The sequence below is a fragment of the Seriola lalandi genome, unplaced genomic scaffold (assembly GCF_002814215.2).
Source record: "Seriola lalandi dorsalis isolate HSWRI2012SDOR001 ecotype SW California unplaced genomic scaffold, Sedor1 jcf7180002054805, whole genome shotgun sequence".
Taxonomy (NCBI): Eukaryota; Metazoa; Chordata; class Actinopteri; order Carangiformes; family Carangidae; genus Seriola; species Seriola lalandi.
In genome coordinates, this window is record NW_019525358.1 from 502,901 (window position 1) to 524,742 (window position 21,842).

At 41.7% G+C, this 21,842-nt stretch overlaps 1 protein-coding gene across 3 annotated transcripts in view; it reads right to left on the reverse strand.

Moving 5' to 3' along the window:
• The window catches only part of tox2 (TOX high mobility group box family member 2), a 110,467-nt gene that overhangs the window by 37,320 nt on the left and 51,305 nt on the right, over nt 1–21,842 (reverse strand). For all 3 annotated transcript variants that reach the window (XM_087179248.1, XM_023426061.2, XM_023426062.2), the window contains exon 3: nt 5,304–5,363. In XM_087179248.1, coding sequence (XP_087035374.1) covers nt 5,304–5,363 — 60 coding nt within the window. The remainder of the gene's footprint in view (nt 1–5,303; nt 5,364–21,842) is intronic.

Genomic DNA, 21,842 nt, shown 5'->3' on the forward strand with positions numbered 1-21,842 from the left:
GGGGGGTGTGTCCAAATGACTGTAAAAAGGCCATGGGGAGAGAGCTTTCCATCTTTCTGCTGCCGCGACAAATATGCCTGCACATCTTTTTGCTTTGTCTCCGCTCCCTGCTTCGTCAGCGAACAGCTATAGAAATATTTTGGCAGGCTGCTCTTTGTTTTCATTTTCACAAAAGATGTAGGGAGGGAATGAGAGAGAGAGAAAGAGAGACAGAGAGAGAGAGAGGGAGAGAGAGAGGTTGGCAGAGAGAGGGGAGGGGGCAGGTGGGAGAGGTGCTGGGTAGGAAAGGTGAAGGGATGTTGTCAGAGGTGTGGGGAAACATTTGAGAAAAGGAGGATGAAGAGGGAACAGTGGAGGGGGAGAGTGGGGAGATGGGTTATAGGGAGGTGGAAGGAAGGCAGAAAAGGCAGAAGGACATACAAAAAGGGGGAGTTGGGTAGAGAGGGGAATGGGGAGGTAGAAGAGCAGAAGAACTGGTGGAAAGAAGGAAGGGGGGGCGTGTAAATGAGATAAACAAGGTGAGGTGGCATAAAAAGGGGAGGAGGCGTGGGATTGGAAAGATTGGGGTGACGAGTAGAGGGTGAGGCACAAAGTGGGAGAATCAATAGGAAGAGGAGGGGGCAGGTGGAAGCATGGGGAAGGAGGAGCTTGCCACTCTGGTCCCCAGCTCCAATCTAAACAGCAGGAGGAAGCTGTAAATCAGACTAATGCGGCCGAGCTGTAATTCAGACCAGCAGGGCCAGGGCGCTGGTGCAGGGACCCCAAACGGCCGGAGTTTACAAAACGCCGCCGCAAGGCTTTAATCAGCGCAACGATCCGAAGATACCGTCTCCCCCAATCAGAGGGCTTCCTGTCAGTCACACACGGCTGAACCCGACCAATCACGCTCCGCCAAGGATCCAGACATGCTGGCTGGGCTTTGGGCTGCAGCCAAACAAGAGAATTACTCATCTAAACTGGAAAGGTGGAATGGGCCTTTAATTCAGAGCATAGAGGGACGAGGTGATAGATTTGTCAAAGGTTGGACATAAAAGACTGTGGGATCATGTTCTACATCATGTTCATCAGAAACATATGGGGGAAAGATGAGAGACACATGGGAGCCGTAGAGGATGACTTAATCGTATTTATCAGACTGGAGTTTCTAGAAGTTTAGGCACTAAAACTCAACAGACATATCTCTTCAAATCTGTTAACAACAGCTCTTACACCACTAAATCTTTCACTGAAAGCATTTTCGAAGAATAAAAAATAAGATGGAGACCTCATTATGAGTTCAGTCTGTCACTGTGTTGTACAAACTTAATAATAATCACATCTGTTTGCTGCCATATATATATATATATATATATATATATCTATAAAAGACTTTCTATCAAACTGCGATCTGTCTCTGCTTCTGTGTGTCTCACAGATCTGCTGCTGGCACTTGAACACCTCCCTAATTACGATTACAACACCCGAGGGGCCAGCACAATCCTTGCCAGCATGGACTTACAACATAATATCCGAGATGAGAAATAGCATCAAAACTTACCGTTAAATCATGATTTGTGTCCCAACATGTAAAACAGGCAGACAAACTTTCAAATCAGTCATTACCAGGAGCTGCCTTTTCATACCTGCATTTTTACTAAAAGGGGAAGGAGGGCAATGCATTAACTTAAAAGTGAGCGGAAAATGCAAATGTAGTCCACTTTATCATCGGGCATTCAAACAGACCCTTTCAACTCGGCAATCCATAATATTTCAGCTTTGATGCTCAGGAAATGGCCACAGCTCGGAGGTAAACGCTGAGCTGGATTCTGCTCCACTTGTAGTGGGACTAGTGTGACTGGCTGGGCTACACACACACACTGTGCATGTTAAAACCACATGCAGCGTCTTGGCAGCAAAGACGCTACAGCGGCAGCCAATCAATAAAACCTTGTTACGCTAATTGCAAGATCATAATCTCCGTTCCTACTTCTGCTGAATATCCAAACAGTCACTCCATTAGCCGAATTATTCCCCTGCGCAGTTTCTCCATCTCTCTTTCTACCACCACCATCACCACCCCCACCACCCCTTTTCCATTTCTTCCTCGTGTTCTTTTTTCTGTGACATATTTCTCTCAAACAGCAGTTCTGCTAAATGAATTCATAAGTCAGGGAGAAACACATCAAAGCAAAGCATTGTCAAGGTAAAGTGCTGATGAAGTATACTGTTTCTTTCACTTTGCTGCGGAGCTATGAGAAGGCATCTCCACAGTGCATTATCTTTGATCGCATCGCTTCTCCACTGTTCTGTTAAGTGTTAGCAAGAGAAATCCCACTTCAGGTGAAGGTCTACTAAGACCTTTATAATAATAATAAAAAAGCCTCTCTACTTAGGAGGAGCTCTTCCACTTCCCACTGTGGAGATTTGCTGTGTCTAGTGTGTCTCTTTTTGTGCTTGAGATTCAGATCAAACCTCTTGTGAAGACACTGGAACAAGCTCCTCGTCGTTGGTTACTCTTTTCTACATTGTTGCCACGGCAATGGTCAGTGGCCAGAGGGGCAGACAAAGAGCTTGTTGATGCCAAGACCAGGGTCCGTGACCTTGTCATTGAATCACTAACACTTTGTCACTCCGCTGGGGGAGAGGAGAAAGACAGGAAGAACCACTGCAGAGAACTAAGCAGGGTCAGACTACGATGTTCACGGGAACATCGATATGACAATGGCACTGACCCTGTTTCCTTGTGACTCATCACGAGAACATACCCATCTAAGCATCTCACTATCTGATGCGGTGAGTTGGCCTGAGTTACTCACCAGGTCCATGCTTACGTCCTCTATGAATGTACCTTATGTGTAAGAAAAGTATCGATACAGGTGAGACGGATTATATAGAGCAATTACACGGAAGCAGGAGACAGCCGAGCACTGAGAAACACACTTTCACACAGTTTGGAGGTGGAACCGCTGACCCAAATGCATTTAAATGCAATTGAAGGAGGTGGGGGGGGGCTGAGAGAGAAAAAGCAAAAGAGGGGGAGTCACAGAGAGAGTGGGAGAAAGAAGGATGAAGAAGAAAAGTCAGATAATAAAGCAGCGAGCAGAGAAATGTAAGCTTTAGGCTGTATGATTTGTTTTCTTCAAGATGGAATATATTATGGATAATGCAGCTAATGTATACACCGTACAACAACGTGTTTCTTCAAGAATAAAACTAGTTAATAAACAATGATCCCTTCAGCTATCTTATCCCTGAGTTTCTTTCACCAAGTCCACTTGCAAACAACACAAGCATAAACACATTTACTGTTTCTTAATGTACTTTAAGCTCAACTTTAACCAATCAATCAAACACCCAATCCAATGAAACATGCTTACCTAAACCAAAAAAAACAAAAACATTTTACAGTCTCTTTGTAAAGTTTAATTGTCTGTTGGCACAAGCACCATTTCCTGTATAAAATGGATAAGTATGTTAATTTCATGTACATATGTACTGTGTGTACATGTATGTATGCATGCATTAATAAGTATGTTAATTCAATGTATTTTAAAGGTAAAAACAGTATTTACTTTCTACAATCTTTTTGTATTATTGATTGCAGATCTTACTCAATCAAGTAGTACTGGCTTTGTGAAGTATGCGTTTCCAGTGTGGACACGCTACATACTTAAAATCAGCTTAAAAGAGTGTGGAATTAGCTAAGGAGGTGTGCATGTCAGTGATTTTTTTGCTATTTCTCCCATCTCTATGTTTTGTTGTCGGCATGTGTGTCCACCCCTAAGGCCCTCCCTGGTTCGAGCTGTCAGAGGGAAGGAGAGGCTAAACTTGGTGAAGCGGAGAATAGAGCAAGGCACATGTCAAATATGAGGGGATCTTGAGTAAACAAAGTCTAACACAGAGCAAAGCAAAATCGTCTCTCATCCCATCACCGTCTTTCATGCTATTTCCCACTCTCTGTCTCTCTTGCTTCCTTGATCCCTACCTTTCTCTCCCCCCTACCACCACTCTCTGTGTCTATCTTCCATGCAACATTTGCGATATTTTATCTGTCCCTGAGTAATTCAGCAAAAACACATTGTGCGCATCAGCATGACTTGTAATCAGTCAATCAGCACTGCAGTAAAACTTCATGTGCTGAATCAAAAATGGGTGATGAACGCAGTTGTTCTTGAGACTTTTTTTAGACAGCCAAGGATCTGCATGGGGAATCTGTCAGATAACAGCACTATCCTACTGAAACTCACTTTGTGACAGACATATTTGTTGTCAGAGATATCTAAATAAACTTTAGGAATCATGTACAAGAAGCAGCAATAGCAGCTCTGTCTCACTCTGGGCCCCGAGCCACACGTTAACAAACCACAGCATTAAGAAATTAAGCAAAACAGCAAATGCAACACAAACTCAGAACTACTGTAGCCTATGGGTCGGTTCTAATAATTGCAATTGACAGGGACAAATTCGCTGCTCCCCTGTGTATGTCAGATGGGCTTATTCCCAAACTCCACAAATCCCTCTGTCCAAACACAACCATATGGTCTCCCAGTTGTTCACAACCAGCTGTGCTACAGTGTATCTGGCATGGTTGCCATGTTCTGTAGAAGAGCACGGACTCCCCCTCCATTCTAACTTAATAAATCCTTTGTAATGAGGCCAAAACTCACTCAGAATGAAGCAGCGTTTTCTGCTTGGCTTTTACCAGTGAAAAGCCAGCAGTGAAAATAGAGTGCGCAGAGTATGATTGCATAATTGGAATATAGTGAATTTGAATTTTATGATGGCAGAGTTAGCTTAATGGTTGATACTGTCAGCTCAAGAGAAAGAAGGGCCCAGCTCTCCCTGTGTGGAATTTGGATATATTTACTTGCTGGTTCAGATACTCTGCTTTTCTCATACTTATTACTGTAGAAGAAATGTAATTATGACTGTTTGAAGTAGACTGTGATGGATTAGCAAACCTGTCCAGAGTGGTTCCATGCCCTCTGCCCAGTGCATGCTGGGATAGACTCCAGCTTCAGTGTATAAAAGACACTAAACACAGTGTATATTCTATTTTTATAGAGGATAACATTTCAAAACAACTATATCATCTGTATACTTCATATTTAAGGAAACTCTAAAAAAGAAAAAGTGATTATTTTTAAGTCAGGCTGTCGACATATAAAAGAAAAAAAAATAAAGCAAAATATTCCACTGTATTTAATCTCCAGGTTCTAGGACTATAAGAAATGTTTTTTCTGTTTGTTCAAAAAATGGCTGCACAACAATCACAGGGAACAGATGAAATAGCAGGTATTCCATTAGGGGCAATTTGAACTCACCTGGTTTGGCGGGAGGAACTCATGGTTATTTTCATTCATGTACATGTTGTCACCATCAAACTGCAGAGAGAGAGAAATGAGAAAACAGTTAGGCAGAAACTGACACATCACAACAAGAACAGAAAACAGAGATTTTTCAGTCAGTCAGTAGAGATAGAGAAACAGTGTAACACAGCAGCCTAATGACTGCAAGTCCTCAGCTTATAGACCTCGATGCTCTGGTGGATGTCAGTAATTACAGTTCATTAGAGACAAGTATAATTAGGCCCTGTCAAAGCTTGTGTAACTCACACTCTTCGCCTCAGCTTGCCTACAGCCTGAGATTGTGTGTGCCTAAGTGTGCACACACCTAACTACTGTGATTCCACGGGTGTCACAAGGCGACAAAGGGACAACCAAGAGATAATCACAACACTGAGAGAGCTCAACGTTCACATTTTAGTTAGTCAGCTAGCAAGTTGTCCAGTCACTCTGTGGCAGAGCAGATCCAATTCCACTGATCAAAAGTGTCTGTCTGTCGGTTGGTCGGACCAACACTTTGGTCCAGAATGATATATCATAGCGACTTTTGGACAGCTTACCATGACATTTCGTGCAGATATACTTGGTTCCAAGGTGATGATAAATCTAGGTGACTTTAGTGAGATCCCTTGACTTTCCCTCTAATGCCACCATGAGGTTTCCTTTTGTGGTTATGAGTGAAATGTCTCAACAAGTATTAGATGAATTAGAATGAAATTAGCCACATATATTCATGTTCCCCCTCTGGATGAATTATAATCCATTTGGTGATCCCCAGACTTTTGATCTAGCACCACCATGAGTTCAGCATTTTATTTTATGATCAGCTACCTGCACAAATAATGACGTTTCCATCAGTGCCGGTTTCACTTTGTCTCTAGTGCGAATTAGCAATTGTTAGAACGCTGACACACAAAACTGTCACTGCATTTAGGTCACGGTACCACTGTGCCTACACGGCTTAAAAGAGTTGCTTGCATGTCTTGGTCTTGTTGTAATTTGGGTACATGTTCCGTGCTTTTGTATTTGCTACTAGACAACTCAAAACACGCACAAAAACTAAATCAAAGGCAACTTTTATGTGATCAAATGATGTAGGACAAGTAAGTCAGCCAGAAAGTTGACCCAGAAATTGATTTGCTGTACCATGCAGTTCACCAAAACAGGAATTTCCAACGACCTACCTTCTGTGTTTGCTTTCTGTCAAACTCAAAGACAAGTGTTCAAGCTGATTTCTGTTGAATTGACTTTTCTTGAAAAGCTGTAGGAGGTTCATGCCCCTTGCTGTGATCGACATTGTTTGTGCTGTAGTGTGGTTTCTCCCAAAACTCCGGGGAGGTGGTGAGTCAAATGATGTCATGACCAATAGTCTTAACAGACTAAATTTGAGAATAAGATCCAGACTGACAAATAGTGACATTTCAGCCAGCCAGACACTAAGGCTGTTCCCTCTACAGCAATCGCCCGGTAACATGGCTGACTAGTCACACATCAACACTTTTACCAACCCCAGCTAGGGAGTGAGAGACCACATGGACGCCAAGAGGTGAGAACTGCCTGTAGTGCTTCTGGACTTTGCCAGAGAAGGGAGGACAGGGCAACCCCACTAATTCAGAGCTCAGAAACACCGACCTCAAGAAGCCCGGAGGGGAGGTCTAGGCTAGAGGAGAGGTGATGGTTGGAGGTCATGGGGAGATGATGACAAAAACGAGGGAGACTGTATCCCCGAGCTAATGGCAAAAGGAGTGGGTAAAGATCATGTGTAAGTGGGAAATACAGTAGGGAAGATACTGTAGGTATGGTGTTATAGAGAGAGAGAGAAAGGACAGAGAAGGAAACAGATAGAGAAGAGGAGGGTTGTAAGCAGCAGTAGTCGCAATAGAGCCTGTGGTTGTTCTGGCTGTGGTGTGATTAACACTGGGGTCACAGCCAGAGGCCTCAGCTTGAAACACAAATGCATACAAACATGCGCGCACACACACACACACACACACACACACACACACACACACACACACACACACACACACACACACACGCTCCCAGAGGCCTTCCCTGCCTTTCAGTCTGACACTATTTGGCACCAGCCATTTATGAGGAAACAAAACACACCTCAAGACAGCTAGTAGCGGCTGAGATAAATTACCACTGCTACTGTAAGGTCAAATAACGGGATGGACGTGCCTACAGTAAGCTGTGGGCGGGGACCAAAAATGGGCCACATCTTTTTTTTATAGCCATATTTCACCATATGTAATGAGCCAGAGGTTCTGTTGACTAAATCTGTGTATTGCACGCTCTTCAGTATGGCAATTTCTTTCAGCATTTGAATATTTTCCATTTAATTTATAGTCTGATTCAACATCAATACCGTTTTCTCGCATTTGTGTTTTCTATCTTTATACATGACACAGTCAGAGCACCAAACAAACTACAATACAAATGCAGTTCCTTGCAACATTATTCAATTTGAAGCCCCAATTCCATCTCTGCGTTATCATTCAGCCTCTAATGGAACTGTTACTTCTAGTGCAATGATTTCTGTCTGATAGCACTATTAGTTTGCTGGAGGAACAATCATTGTATTCTGCAGTGAAAATGAAATCACTTTCTTTATTGCGCTTGGAAAATGATTTTACATGCTGTCCTAATCACATCGTGCTAGATGGTGTCGGTGTCTTGGAATAGTTTATTTTCAAACCTGCAAACCAGATCTCGAGCAAAACAGGGTAAGTAGAAAACAATTATACAGAAAGTCAAAGAGCAAAGTAAAGTCTGTGATGGTGCTTCTGCTGCACGGCAGGAAGGAGTCACTGAGGCCAGAGTTGTTAGAATAATAAACAATATATAAATCAAGGGGAAAGGTAAAAATATATTTTTTTTTTTTGCCTCTTTGTGGTCAGCAACTGGTCACTTAAGCTAAGTGTACAATAATCATGCTGAAGTACAATAACAGGATAAGACCTTAGCTAAGAAATCTCTACACAAGCTGTCTAGTCCTTAGTTTGCACTTACCCCACAAGGGTCTGACTCAAATCCAGTGTACGTTGAAAGAAACTGTTTAACATTTTCCGAGATACACGTATCCACTTTCTTGCTGAGAGTTGGGTGACAACATTGATACCACTCTCATGTCTGTACGCTAGAAATGTGGACAATTAGCTTAACTTAGCAGAAAGTCTAGACATACCAAACCCTGTAAAACTCCCTCATTATTTTGTAATTCATTTGTTTTATAATAAACATAAACATAAATGTAAAACCAATAGGTTAGGTTCTATGTTACAAGCTGGAGCACAGTGACTCTCTGGCTGCCTAACTGTTTACCCACTGCTTCTAGTCTGCATGTTAAGCTACGCTAACTGGTGGCTACATACAAAGCATATGACAACCTTCTCATTTAATTGTCAATAAGAAAGCCATTAAGCATACTTCTCTAAATGTGAAACTGTTTCTTTAAAGCACACAAATGGAAGTGCAGCAACTATTCTATCCCTAGTAAGTAATACCTGTGTGTTGTTTGTCTGCATTTCATCTGTGGTCACTGTTCTGATGTTCATTAAACATTTGGAACACACTGCAGACGACAAAAGCTTTGAAATGCTGGGAAACAACATCAAAAACTGGACATGTACTGCACTAATATAGAGATTCATGATACCAAAATTTGTATTATTATTTAACTAACCACATACACTACAGTAAAAATGCACTAAGAATAAATGAATAATTAACGGGGGCTTTACAGCAATGGTCAGGGAAAGCTGTTTCTGTCTGCCAGGTGGTGGTTTGTCGTCTGTAGAAATCAGACATAATTTTGTGTATATAAAGTCTTTCTCTCAGGTAATCTGACTCATATTATTTATGTAGATCTTTTTTTCCAGAAGTTGTAATGTGCTCAGCGAGAACATACGAGCAGTTGACATATGAGAAAAAGGGGAGGTTTGTAAGGGAAGGGCAAGTTCGTAGTGTCTCTCTCTGTTTGCTTTCCTCAGGCTTTGAGGTCATTAATCATAACGGTCAAATCTACAGCAAAACAATTGAGCAAAGGAAAACACAGACAGAGAGGGGGGGGGCTGGGCTGGGGGGGGTGAAGGTGAGAGAGAGGTGGAAAGCTACAGTGAGATGGAGGAGAGGGGAGTCATGGAGCGAGGGAATGAAGGGGCGAAAAAAAAATTTTTTGAGATATATTGAGACTTGAGAAAGAAAAGGGACAAGCAACTGACGCACTCGACACCAGACTCCTGTTTGCATAGCAGAAATGCAAATACATGAAAGGGAGAGAGATAGAGAGGGAGAGAAAGGGAGGGAGGAAATAAAGTGGGAGAGATGCTATAAATAGCTTTCTGTTTGCGTAAAGCCAAACCAATGTCAGTTTGATGCAGGAAGTGCACCACAGTCATAGAGGTTATAGAACAACTGTTGACTGGAACACGGCGTATCAGAAATGCAGAGCTTTCCAAAGGCTTCAAACAAGAACTCGCATCTACAGTGGCATCTTAAAATTGTCAGTTTTCTCCATCCATTACGGTGCAAGTTTATCTTAGTAAACTATATCTTAAAACTTATTTAAATGCAGTAAAAAATTAGGATTTGGAAACCATTGACTGGTGTAGGGCCAAAATACATTTATGATCTGCTGCTGTGTTTTGAACCATCCAAGCCTCACGCATCATCTGGGACAGGTCTGCTTACTGTCCCCAGAGTCGAAACTAAACATGGAGAAGCAGCGCTCAGTTTTTATCCATCCACATATCTGAAACAAACCCCCAGAAAGCTTGAGGTCTGCTCCAACTCTCAGCTTGTTTAAATCAACGCTTCAAACTTTTCTGTTTGCCACCAACTTATATTAAATCAAATTTGGGAATATATATTCATATCGCTCACTGCAGTGTAGCTGCACTGTAACTTTTATTCTCCTGTTCACTTTCTCATTCTATTTTAGCTTATTTTTAGCTTCTAGTTTATTGTATTCTTTTAAAATCCTACCTAAGCTGTCTTTTTATATTGTCTCATGTGCCTTTTATATTTCGTCTTGATGCCTTTTATCTCATAAAATATAAAACACTTTGAATTGTTGGTAGATTTTATGCAAACAAACTTACCCTTTTTCTTGCCCTTTTAGGATCAGGTTTTCATGCTTTATCTCTTTTAATGTCTTTGCAGTTCTAAATATCTGTGTTTTCGGTTTTATGTCCAGTTTAGTTTGTTCTTCTGCGAGTATGTTATTTGTTGGTTGTGTATTGAATTGGTAAGATGGAATCGTACGCTAAAAAAACCGCCTGTGTTTATGTGGTGTTCACATAGAGAGTGGATGCCATGTACTGTTCGAATTGTATTGTTTTTGCACATTTGTAAATGTTGTATTTCTATATTTAAGTCACTTAACTACATATTGTTTGATGATCAAATAAAACCCAATCAAACCAATAACTAGACCTTACAAATGACACTGTGCCAATCTATTTTTTTTCTCTCTTGGTACCAATGCAAACACCTAAACTCTGGGTGACCGCCAATAAGTAACTGATTGGATATCTTTGCTCCCATTTAACTTCTGTTAAATCTCACTGTGTGGAACTCATAAGACATGCATTAAACGTGGATGGGAAATCTGATCAATACACAATCCACTTACTAAGGTCAGTAACGGGGGTAAAACACCCCTACTTATGAAAAAAGCATTTTCCGATCAGTTCGGTATGAATTCCATATTCCTGCTACGGCGGCTATTTTGCATTCTGTGCTACGGCGCTGCTAACCTGCAGTGATCTACACGAGAGGCTTTTCTCATAAGGTCGCTGCGAGCCCAGCTGTGCTTTACTGTACGTACTGAATACCAAATCGTGCAACCAGTAACTGCAGCCAGGGATGTTTTAGATTTAAAGCAAGATGAGGCAGGAGAGAGGAGAACTTAACCCTCCTCCTAGTCTCTTTTCATGGCTACAGCGTGCGCCTCCCTAGTTTTTCACCCCAGCGTAACTAATCGCATGTCAGTCAATGTGCCGATGGAAAGAGGCAGCAGTCAAAATACCTGTGTCAGGACTGTGGTCATTAGAGCATTCAATGACTCGATGTCAGGCACACACACACACACACATACACACACACATGAATGCACACACACATACATACAGATATAACCAAAGCAGAGGGAGTGTGTGGGGGATGGTGTGCTGTAAAGGACATATGGAATGCCTGTGTGTATGTGTGGATATCTGCTGCTGCATGTGTATTTCACTTTTATGTGTTCCTTATGTACGTGCGCGCATATACAACTCGTGCATGCATTATGTTCTTGGCTCTGAATGTGTGCACATTGCATGCATGCCTACATGCTTGTGTAATGTATCCTATCCAATAATACACACATTGATCCCAGTGAGATAAAGATAACTAAGTTAGACCTTCCATAATATTTATTTTCCCATAACAGACTCGCTCAGCCACGCCCAGTCATATAACTCCTTGCAGATGAAATATGGTCTTCATTACATTTAAACCTCAACACACAGAAACTAGTGAGGAGAAACAGGATTGCCCTTCTTTCTCGACTGAAAGAGCACGAAATGAATTGGAGCAGCTGAGATTTTTTACATTACCATGACAAATACGGCGAAATGGGGAGGACAGAGAGAAAGGGAGAGATAGAGAGAGAGAGAGAGAGAGAGAGAGAGAGAAAGGGGGGGGGGACACATGACGACAGACAGAAAAGGGCAGATCAGACAGAAAAGACCAAATTGTGTGAAAAAAAAAAACACATCAGCTCAATTTGTGCTTGACTGTAAGCTGTGAGCTGAGAGGAGAAATAAAATAAGGCATTTAGCTGGGGATCATGTTAAACCATGCAAGTGAATGAGTCCCCAGAGAAGAGTGTTCCCTCTCTCGCTTATGATGGACTTAATTGCCTCTATCAGTGTTAAGATATAACATTCATCTCAGGTTTATTGCTTGGCTTTATGGTCTTGTCCATCACACTGAGGGGTTTCAAGAGGCAGGCCACACCTCAAATGGCACCTTAAAATAATGAGACAGATTACAAAGTAAAAGGGGGAAGGGGAGAAAAAAAAAAGAAAAATAGAAAAAAAAAAGAAGCATCATTTATATTTGGAAAATGAGAGGATTTTACAAGAACTCTGGATGAGCAGATCTGGTATGTGAGCGAGCTGCTGAGGCAGAAGGGTTTGGATGGTATGCTGGGTGGATTACTCTTCGGTTTCTGGGTCTTTCAAAATGCATGGTTCGTCGGGCTAAAGGCACACACATCTCCCCCACCTCTGACCCCCGAAAGCTCTGGGTAGGTGTAGGGTTTCAGATGGCCACACAATCGTACCATTGTGCTCCTGTTAACACAATGAAAACAAAGCTAACACATCGCTGACATTCAACTCCCCCCACTCTGTCTAACCTTGACTTCCAAACACAACTCAGGTGGAACAGAGGAACGGATAATCAAGCCATACACAAATCTGGAAAATAACATACCAAAACGCACTGATTGTGATGTAAAGATAAATGCAATGGGTTTTCCACTGGAGCAAATCAATATTATCTAACGTATAATAAAAGCTTAACATGCTTCTGGAGTAACGTGACATTGACATATCATTTCATTTCTTTAAGATGCGGTTCTGACGTCCTAAAACAGGCTGCTTCCCATCACATGAGGGCTTGAGAACCATGCCTGTGTGTTCCATTAAATCTATTAAATCCACTTGCATTATATCATAGTGCTTACCACACAATAGGGGCCTTTCAAGGGCAGTCCCAGAGGAAGCCAACAAAGGGCCCTCTCATTCAGGGACTAGTCAAGTAATTCAGAAAGAGCCAAACACGATTTTTGTGTGTGTGGATCTTCTTCTCCACCAGACCCACAATTGGCAATTTCACCAAGTCAAGAAAAAGACTGTCAGAAAAGAGGAAGAGAGCAGAATAAGAGAGCAGCAAGATACCTTTTTTTTCCCTCACAAGTGGCTTATTTAAAAAGACACAGGGCCTGAAGTGTTCTTCCCTGAAATAGTCAGTCTGTGGGACAGAAAAAGCACAGACCTGGAAAGAAATGCAAGGCAGTGATCTGAGAGCAAACGAGGGATGAGTGAGTTCAATAAATGCACTTATTTGCATCCATCACTACCGCAGAGTTTGTACTTTCCGTTGTATTTGTCAGTCTGTCGAACTCTCATCACCACACAACAACATCCATGTTGGACAGTTCTGCAAAAACCCACAATTATGTCCAATCTCAAGGTTTGTAAAATTCTGCTTTCGACAATAGGCTATCTGCACATGGCAACTATGGTATGGTTAAGTTTAAGAACAGATTACTTAAAATAAACTATGATTAAAGGAGCTAGTTGTCAGTTTTGCTATTGCTACATAGCAAACGTTAGCATTAACAGCTGTTTACTTACCACTCTCGAGGAAACGTTACGAATAACCTCAACTCAACGCCATTGTTAACTCTTGTCTCTTATCACGTCTCTCAGCTAGCTAGCCGACCCGGATCAGCTCCTTTTGTCACTTTCCAGTAGCGACTCACTGTAGCCTCCAACGTGTTCTGAAGATGTAGTGCTGCTCAGAGGGAGCAGAGGGTGAATTATAACCTCTTGTATTAGCCTATAAAGACAATGATGGCCGATGATGGTCTTGTAAAGCCACAATCACCACCACCCACTCCCGGCAAGAAACCACGTTCAGCGGCAGAGAAAATGTACAAATAGCCCTTTCAATGTGCAGTTAGGCAAACAAAACAGGAGCAAGTTCATAGCTATGGTTGATGAAGGGTGTACGTAAACTGAGATGAGACCTGACCTCTGAACTGCTACATCCACCACCTTCAATGCCTTTTCTTACATCAACAGCCCATCTCCAACATCAGCACCAAACATTAGTAGTGGACATGAATCACGAGGAGCAAAATCGTCCAGTGTGGATGTAATTCATGGCGATATCAGTCTGGTCTGTCTGTACCAGATTTCCACATTTGGTCAAAAGCCCAGAGAGAACCTGCAAACTTTGATGACATCTTAGGGCTGAAATTGTTATTTGATCAACGGAAAATTTATCATGCACCAATTTTATCGTTGATTAATTGTTTCTGTCAGTTTACAAGCAAAAATGCCAAAGATTCGCTGATTCCATCTTTTTAAATGTGAGGATTTGCAGTTTTTCTTTGACATGTACGACGATGATAAACTGAATATATTTGGGCTTTTGACATTTAGACATTTACAGCCATTGCTTTGGGTTATGGCACAATAAAATGGACATTTTTCACAATTTTCTTACATTTTGTAGAAAAAATGAGTAATTGATGAAGATCGAGAAAATAATCATCAGATTGGTCAAACATACTCATTAGTTGCAGCCCTAATTGCACCTGTAGATGGTGCTACAGCAACATGATCACCTTACATGGCCAAACCTCAGTGGTCATGAGTCTGGCACATTTGAAACTTTGAAAAACCACCCCTGTACAGAGCCAGGATTCAGGTATTCTCCAAAAACCATGCCTGCCATTCCCTCATCAACATGATTGTCTTTCACTGTGATACTTGATGCAGATTCGTGCCATTATGGAAATTTTACAAAAATGCTAAACATTTTCTATTAAAAGGACAAATTCAGTGGATTTTAGATTGCGCAGCCTTGGCAGAGGCGCTTGAATACTTCCTACTTATGAACAATAAAACAGGCTTCCCTTTTATATTTCTGCAATAATGATATTTATGACCTCCTCCGTTCAAATCACAATTTCTGTCTCTTGCTCCATTCTGCAGCAGGAAAGCGTACAGTAACTTCAGCTGTTTAAGAACTGCTCTCCCAAGAAACCAACCTGGTGTGCACAAGTACAGTAATTTAAAAACAAACAATACAGCACCACCAGGAAAAAAAAAACTGTCTTTCTGTATTTGGGACTTCCCCGTGTATTTAAATCTAAATGCAGCATCCAGCACCATCTACTTCTGTCAATAGGGCTCAAAATAATTCACTGTTGTTTCATTCACTGCCATGCTGACTCCACATCCAGCCTCTGCCACTAGCATTCAGGCAGAATTTTCTATTACCAATCTAATTGCACATTCCACCCTGACAAGAGCTCATTAAACCTTAATTATACACATGTTGTTTTCTACAAACATCTCCATTTGGGTCTCTCTGCCTTGTAATTGTTCAGCAGGGACAACCAGTTGAGATTTTGCAGATTGAGAATGAATAAGAGAGAGCAAGAAAAAGAGAGGAGGAGCAGAAAGAGAGGTAAAGGGAAAGAGAGAGAGCGCAGGAGTGAGAGAGAGAGAGTGGGGAGAGAAAGAGAAAAAAAATACCAGAGAGAGAGAGAGGAGTGTCTGGAAGTAGGTCATGCCTCTCCATAAACAAGGCATGGTTTCTAAAATAATATACCCATCCAGTGGAAGTAATGCCAAACAACTGAGTGAATGTGGAGCTCATGTAATATTTACAGAGCACTAATACATAGATGGCAGGTCTTTTTCTCAGCACCCCCCTCCTCACCCCCCCTTCCAAAGCCAGAGGTTTCTTTTTTTTTTCTTTTTTTTTTTTTGTTCCTCTTTCCATTTGAATTTCAAAGAAAGCCAACTACATTGATATATCTGGCAGGGTGGGGGGATCGGGGGGTGTTAAGATGTTGAGTTTCCCTTACTTTCTTTCTCCCTTTTTTCCGCTTCTCCTGTCTCTTCCTAGCCCTCTCTCTCTCTCTCTCTCTCTCTCTCTCCCTCCCTCTCTCTCTCTTTCCCTCCCCCTCTTCCTCTCGCCATCGCTCTCTCCACATTGGCTTTGGCTGTGATGTTTTTTCACACATTTGTTACATTTTCGCGAGGGAAAGCGGGCCTTAATCCAGACTCTTTGAGGCATGGACGATGATATTACTGTGGAGAATCGGCCTTTTAAAGACTTCTTTAAACTCCAGCTGGTGCTGTAAGGTCACCAAGCACTTGTTCGACGTCTGGCCCAGCATGATGCTTCTGGGCTCGGGACTAACTGGCTGTGTCGACTCTAGGCCAGGCTTTCTGGGCTTTAGGCAGTGCCTGGCAAAGCTGCTACAAGAGGGGAAAGGCTGTAAAGGAAAACCTCTTCAGCATGTTTGCAGGTCCGAGTCATCTGAGAAAAACTGTGTCTGCTGATTATTATGTTTGATATGCAGGAGATTTGCAGTAGCCTGCCTGGTTTAACAACTAAAGGGGGATGAGTGGGAATAGATGCATATTTAGAAACAAGATGGACAGTGCACTTACAGTAGGTGCAGTTTAACTTATCCAGAGCAAAGCTGAGAGTATTTGAGGCTTATAAAAATATAAGAATCCTTATTGTAGATAAACAAAGCCAATTGTGGTTTTCAGCGTGTCCATTTCATCCAGTTTTGAAACATACCCTTCGAGAGGGAAATGATATCAAACAAATTGTCATAAAAAAATGAACTACATAAAGTTAGCGACTGGAGCTGAAACAATTTACTGATTAATCAGTGTTGCGAATGAATCTGTATCTGTGTGAATCTATTTTGAGAATCAGTTCAAAAGTCATTTTTCAAGCAAAAATCTTTTCTTTCTCCATCTTTTGGTTTTGGACTGTTGGTCGTACAAAACAAGAAATCTGAAGATGTCACCTTGGGCTGTGATGAATTATAATAGGCAGGTGGCACTATCTTATATGTTACATCTATCTTATATGACACTCTGTATATATGTTACAAATTTAACTCATGTAATGCATAAGAGTTCAACACATTTTATACACATAAATACAGTATAATATAATCATACACAGTATAATAACATTGGAAAAATATCCTTATTAACATTCTCCTATTGATTTCAGCCCTGTTACTCTGTCACTGAACCCTTCTGTAATCATTGCTGAGGTTTACAAAAAAAAAGCCTATTTAACAAATTGTAAGTGTTATTATGCATTCATACTGTATTAATGTGGGTTATGTTCATGACACCTTAATATCAGATGTTGATGAAAATCTGTGGTGGCATGAAGTGAGATGTCTATTACAGACCATGCAGTGTCACCACCACTTAGCACCCAAAAGTGTCCATGCCAAGCCTCTCTGTCATCGCCGGGAACCTCTCAGCCTGTTGACACTTCCTGTATGCTTCACTGATACCCACCCAGCAGCAGAAGAAAATCAAATAAATAAATAGGCTGATATTAAATCACTCCTGTTTTGCAATATTACAATCATCTTGGCAATTTCTTTTTTTCTTTTTTTCTTTTTTTACAGTACGCATTTGTGTTGTGTCTCTGTTTTGTTTGTTTATTCAGTGGGTTAGTTAAAATATTCCATTCTTAGCACAATTACAGTGGAACATCCCTCAGTTCTCGCCAACATCAAACACACTCACTGTGTGGTGTGATGTGAGCCATGTCAAGATAAACAAACATGACATATTAAACAGGAAAATGAGTCACTCTTATTATCCCACCAAAATAAATCTGGAAAACACTAATTATAACAACCTGTGCCTGATCCTGACTGATTCACCCCTGCACTCTGGCTGTCTGTGTATGTATGTATCTACAGTATATGTGTGTGTGGTTGTGTTTGTGTTTGTGCGTGTGTGTGTGTATGTGTGTGTGTGTGTGTGTATCAGTGTGTGCTTGTGTGTGTGTGTGTGTGTGTGCGTGTGTGTGTCAGTCACATTCTTCTCCTGCTGCTGCCTTAATAGGCAGTCTCTTAGATATTCGCTACAGAATAGCGCTCATGCAATATTAATATCACACCAAAATATGGAAGCTGGAGCCCCCACTCCATCTCTCACTCCCTCCATAATTGACTATGCAAGGCTCCAAATCAGCTTGGAAAAAGAGAGAAAGACACAGAGAGAGAGAAAGAGAGAGAAAGCTGGGGAGAAAGAGAGAGGGAGAAACCAAGGAGAAAGAGGCAGAGAGAAAGAAAAAGAGAAGGAGGAGGAGTCCTGAAACAATCCTGTCATCTCTGCGCTACAGCAGATTCTGAACCTTCACCCTATGTATCACTGTCAAGGCGGTGGAGCTAAAAGAACAACAACAGCTACAATGTTAGCTCAAACAGTTTGACTCCCTGCAAAGAACACACTGATGCTCATCCAACCTGAGCTAAAACAAACCTCCAATCCCGCAGCTCTGAGAGTCACAGCGCATCACCTTAAACACTCGACGTATTTCATTATTTCGACTCGTTGTGTAGACGCCTGTAGTCACATTGCAGATGACGATACTGACTGATGACAAAGCTGAGTTTACGTATTAAACATCGAAAAAGTTTGCAAAGAGAGGCAGAGCCTTTGTAGCGCAGAGTTTTGGGGAAATGTGTATAAAATGGTGCATAACACATCTACAATATTTCCATTTTATGAAATGCAGCAATAAAAGAAGGAGTGTTGGGTTTGAATATCTGAATATCTAAATTTAACATTTTGTTACACATCAGTGCATGTACCGTCTTGGTTCACTTCTGAGATGTTTGTCCAGTTCAATTACAGAATATGACCAGTTACATACTGGGTTGTCGGATCATTGTTTGGTTAAGCCTCTGCTTAGACGTCATTGGCTGCTGTTGGTTCTGGTCAGTTTACAGACATTTCTCTCTGGGAGTGACATTATACCACTCCCATGTTTGTGTGTTCAGTGTGGAGCTCGAGTCAGGGGACGGTTAGCTTAGCATAAAGCATAAAAACAACGGGGGACACAGCTGGCCTGGTTCTGCCAAAGATTCCCCTTATGACACCTGATTTACATGTTGTCTCGCACTAGTCTAATCCATACACAACATTCATGTTTAATGACAATTAGTGCTTTTTGAGGGAGTTGCTGTATGTATTGGAAGCCGCGACTTCTACAGTATGTGTCTCTGTGCGCAGATTAAACAACAAGCTAGAATGTGTTAATGAGTGAGCGCTGGAGGTGCTGATTGGTGGACTTTTTTTTTCTTTTTTTTTTTTTTTAAATTTGGACAAACCCAGGCTAGCTGTATCAACATACTCTTCATGCTAAGCTAGGCTAACTACCTTGTGTCTCCAGCTTCAAACCTAGCTTTCCTTCCAGTTAAATCAGTAAGAGGTTCATATCTTAATCTATTGAACACATTCATGACTAATGGCCATTATTCATTGTGCACTTAAAGTTTGAGATAGATTCATCCAAATTCCCATTAATAGGACCAATCCATATACAGCTCCCAAACACATACACACACACACACACACACACACAAACATTTGTATATATGCAGGGGTGAGAAGATCACTACAGAGTGCTGGGAGGGTCACGCCCTCTGCACTGAGCATTTTAAAAAATGAACTGTAGGCATTTAGAGCCATAATAGATGTTGAAAGAAAGAAAAGGAAAAGGTTGCGGGGGCAGAGCCGGTGGCTGGGAGGAGGGGGGAGGTGGGCAGTGCACCTTGACAGGAAACATAGAGGTGAAGAGCAGGAGTCGGAGGTTAGTTTGACAGAGAGAAAAGAAGTGGTGGTATGGGGGTGAAGGTGGGGGGGTTGCTGCGGAAGTGCCAAGCCCACTTTTAACTGAACCGAGGGTGGTGAGTGGTGGTGGGGGGTGAGGGAAAGGGAGGGGGGAGGGACAGAGATAGAGATCAGGGGAAAATAAAAGGGGTGTGCAGGGGAAGGAAGAGGGGAGGAAGGAGAGGATGGGTGAGAGGAGCTGGGGGTTGAGAGGGAAGGAGGGGGGGGGCAGGGACCTACTGCACCTTGACACTTGCTCTCACCGCAGCACCTGATAAGTGCAATGGAAAAACGTCTGGTTTCCTCCTGCATGTTAAGTGGTTTATATTCTCCTCCTCTCCATGCAGCCTGTAGCTAAAGTCTGCTACTGTACTGATGCTGCACCCAGGTAATAACAGACAAAAGGAAATGACACAAAACCAAAGATTGGAGCAGAAAATAGCACATATTGTCTCCTTTTGATAAACTCCAATCTGTGCAAGAGATGCAAGCTTTAAGTTTTTGCAGAACGAAGCAACTAGTAGATTAAGAAATGTTCTTTTCCTTACATTAATGTTCATCTGTCACTTTTAACGCAGCCCTCGTCAACTTCTGCACAGAGATTTAGACGCAGAGTTGAATTTGCACAACATAGGATCAGATGCAAGTGGATATATATCTTTAACTAGCTCATGCATGTCCTGACAAGGAACTCATTCCCATGATTTGTAAGTGGGTCTCTCCACAGAACAGCATTAACTATATTCACTTTAGATAACGTATGATTCCAGGCCCTGGGAGAGGATGGGTTTCTCAGAAATGCTTTGTTAGCACTCTCCCCCTTGATAAATGATTTAGGACATGTGGCCTGAGACATCAATACAATCTCTGTTGTAATTAAAAAAGGTGCGCACCAACAATATTATGCAGCTTTCGCTTTGTCTGTCTCTCTTACTCTGTCTCTCCCTCACTCACCCACTCTTCCTCTCATTGAGCCCCGGAGCAGTGAAGAGATAATTCAAAAAGCACTTGCATGAAGTGAAACATGAAAAAGGGAGACATATGAAATTAAATTCTCTCTTTTCGCTCTATTGTTCTTTCATTTTCTCTCCTTTGTTACATAAATGCATAAATGCATAAAAGCAAGGCAAAGCCAGATTCTAATTATGATTTTCACAATACTGAAAGATTTCATTTTTTATTTTTAAAAAATGAAAGAAAGGTTTCACAAACAAATTAGAGCGACTGTTCCAGCACTTTGTCAAAGTCAAAGTGCTGCAAGTGCTGCATCACTAAACTTCAGTAAACTTTCTTTTTCCAAGCGTCTTCATGAACAATTACATATAAAACTTAAAAAATTAGACTATGTTGTCCGAATACAGCTGCTTCACAATATCATAAAAAAGAGAAAATTACCAAAATATATACTTTTTTTTTTTTTACACTTAATCAACCTTTTCTTTTCTTTTTCAACTAAAATAGGTCAGAAGCAGAAGAATCCAAAAAGCCACAACAAAAAAAAAAACAGTAGCAGGCAGTTAGTTGGCCTATCAGCTGCAGCAGCAGCAGCAGCAGCACGCTTCTCTGAAAAGCTACCAGGCAGATACCACACAAACCACCAAGTCAGATGGGTGCTTGTGGTGGCCAATGATGGTTTTGGGGATGAGGACGGAGCAGGTCTGTCAGAGTGAGCGTGGGAAGAGCCCATAGGGCGAGTAGCAGTATAGCAGTCGTAGTAGTAGTAGTAGTAGTGGTGATGGTGGAATGTGGCATGTGGGCTTAAAGAATGAAGAAAGAAGTCATGGTAGCTGAAGGTGGTGTCATGATTTAAGTCTAGATATTGGCGATCACATTCATCAGCTGTTTCTACCCATTAGCTTTCTATCATAGGAATTCCCAGCGACTACTGGGCAGCTAATATTTAGTGAGTAAATAAAAAAAACTACACTGCCTCTGATATGTCCCTCTAATCCTGTGCGTGGACTGTCTTGCTGTGCAGATGGGACTAGGGTTAAAATATGGTATGGAGGTACATGGAGGTATGGATGATGAGACCAAGGGGTGAGGGAGGAGG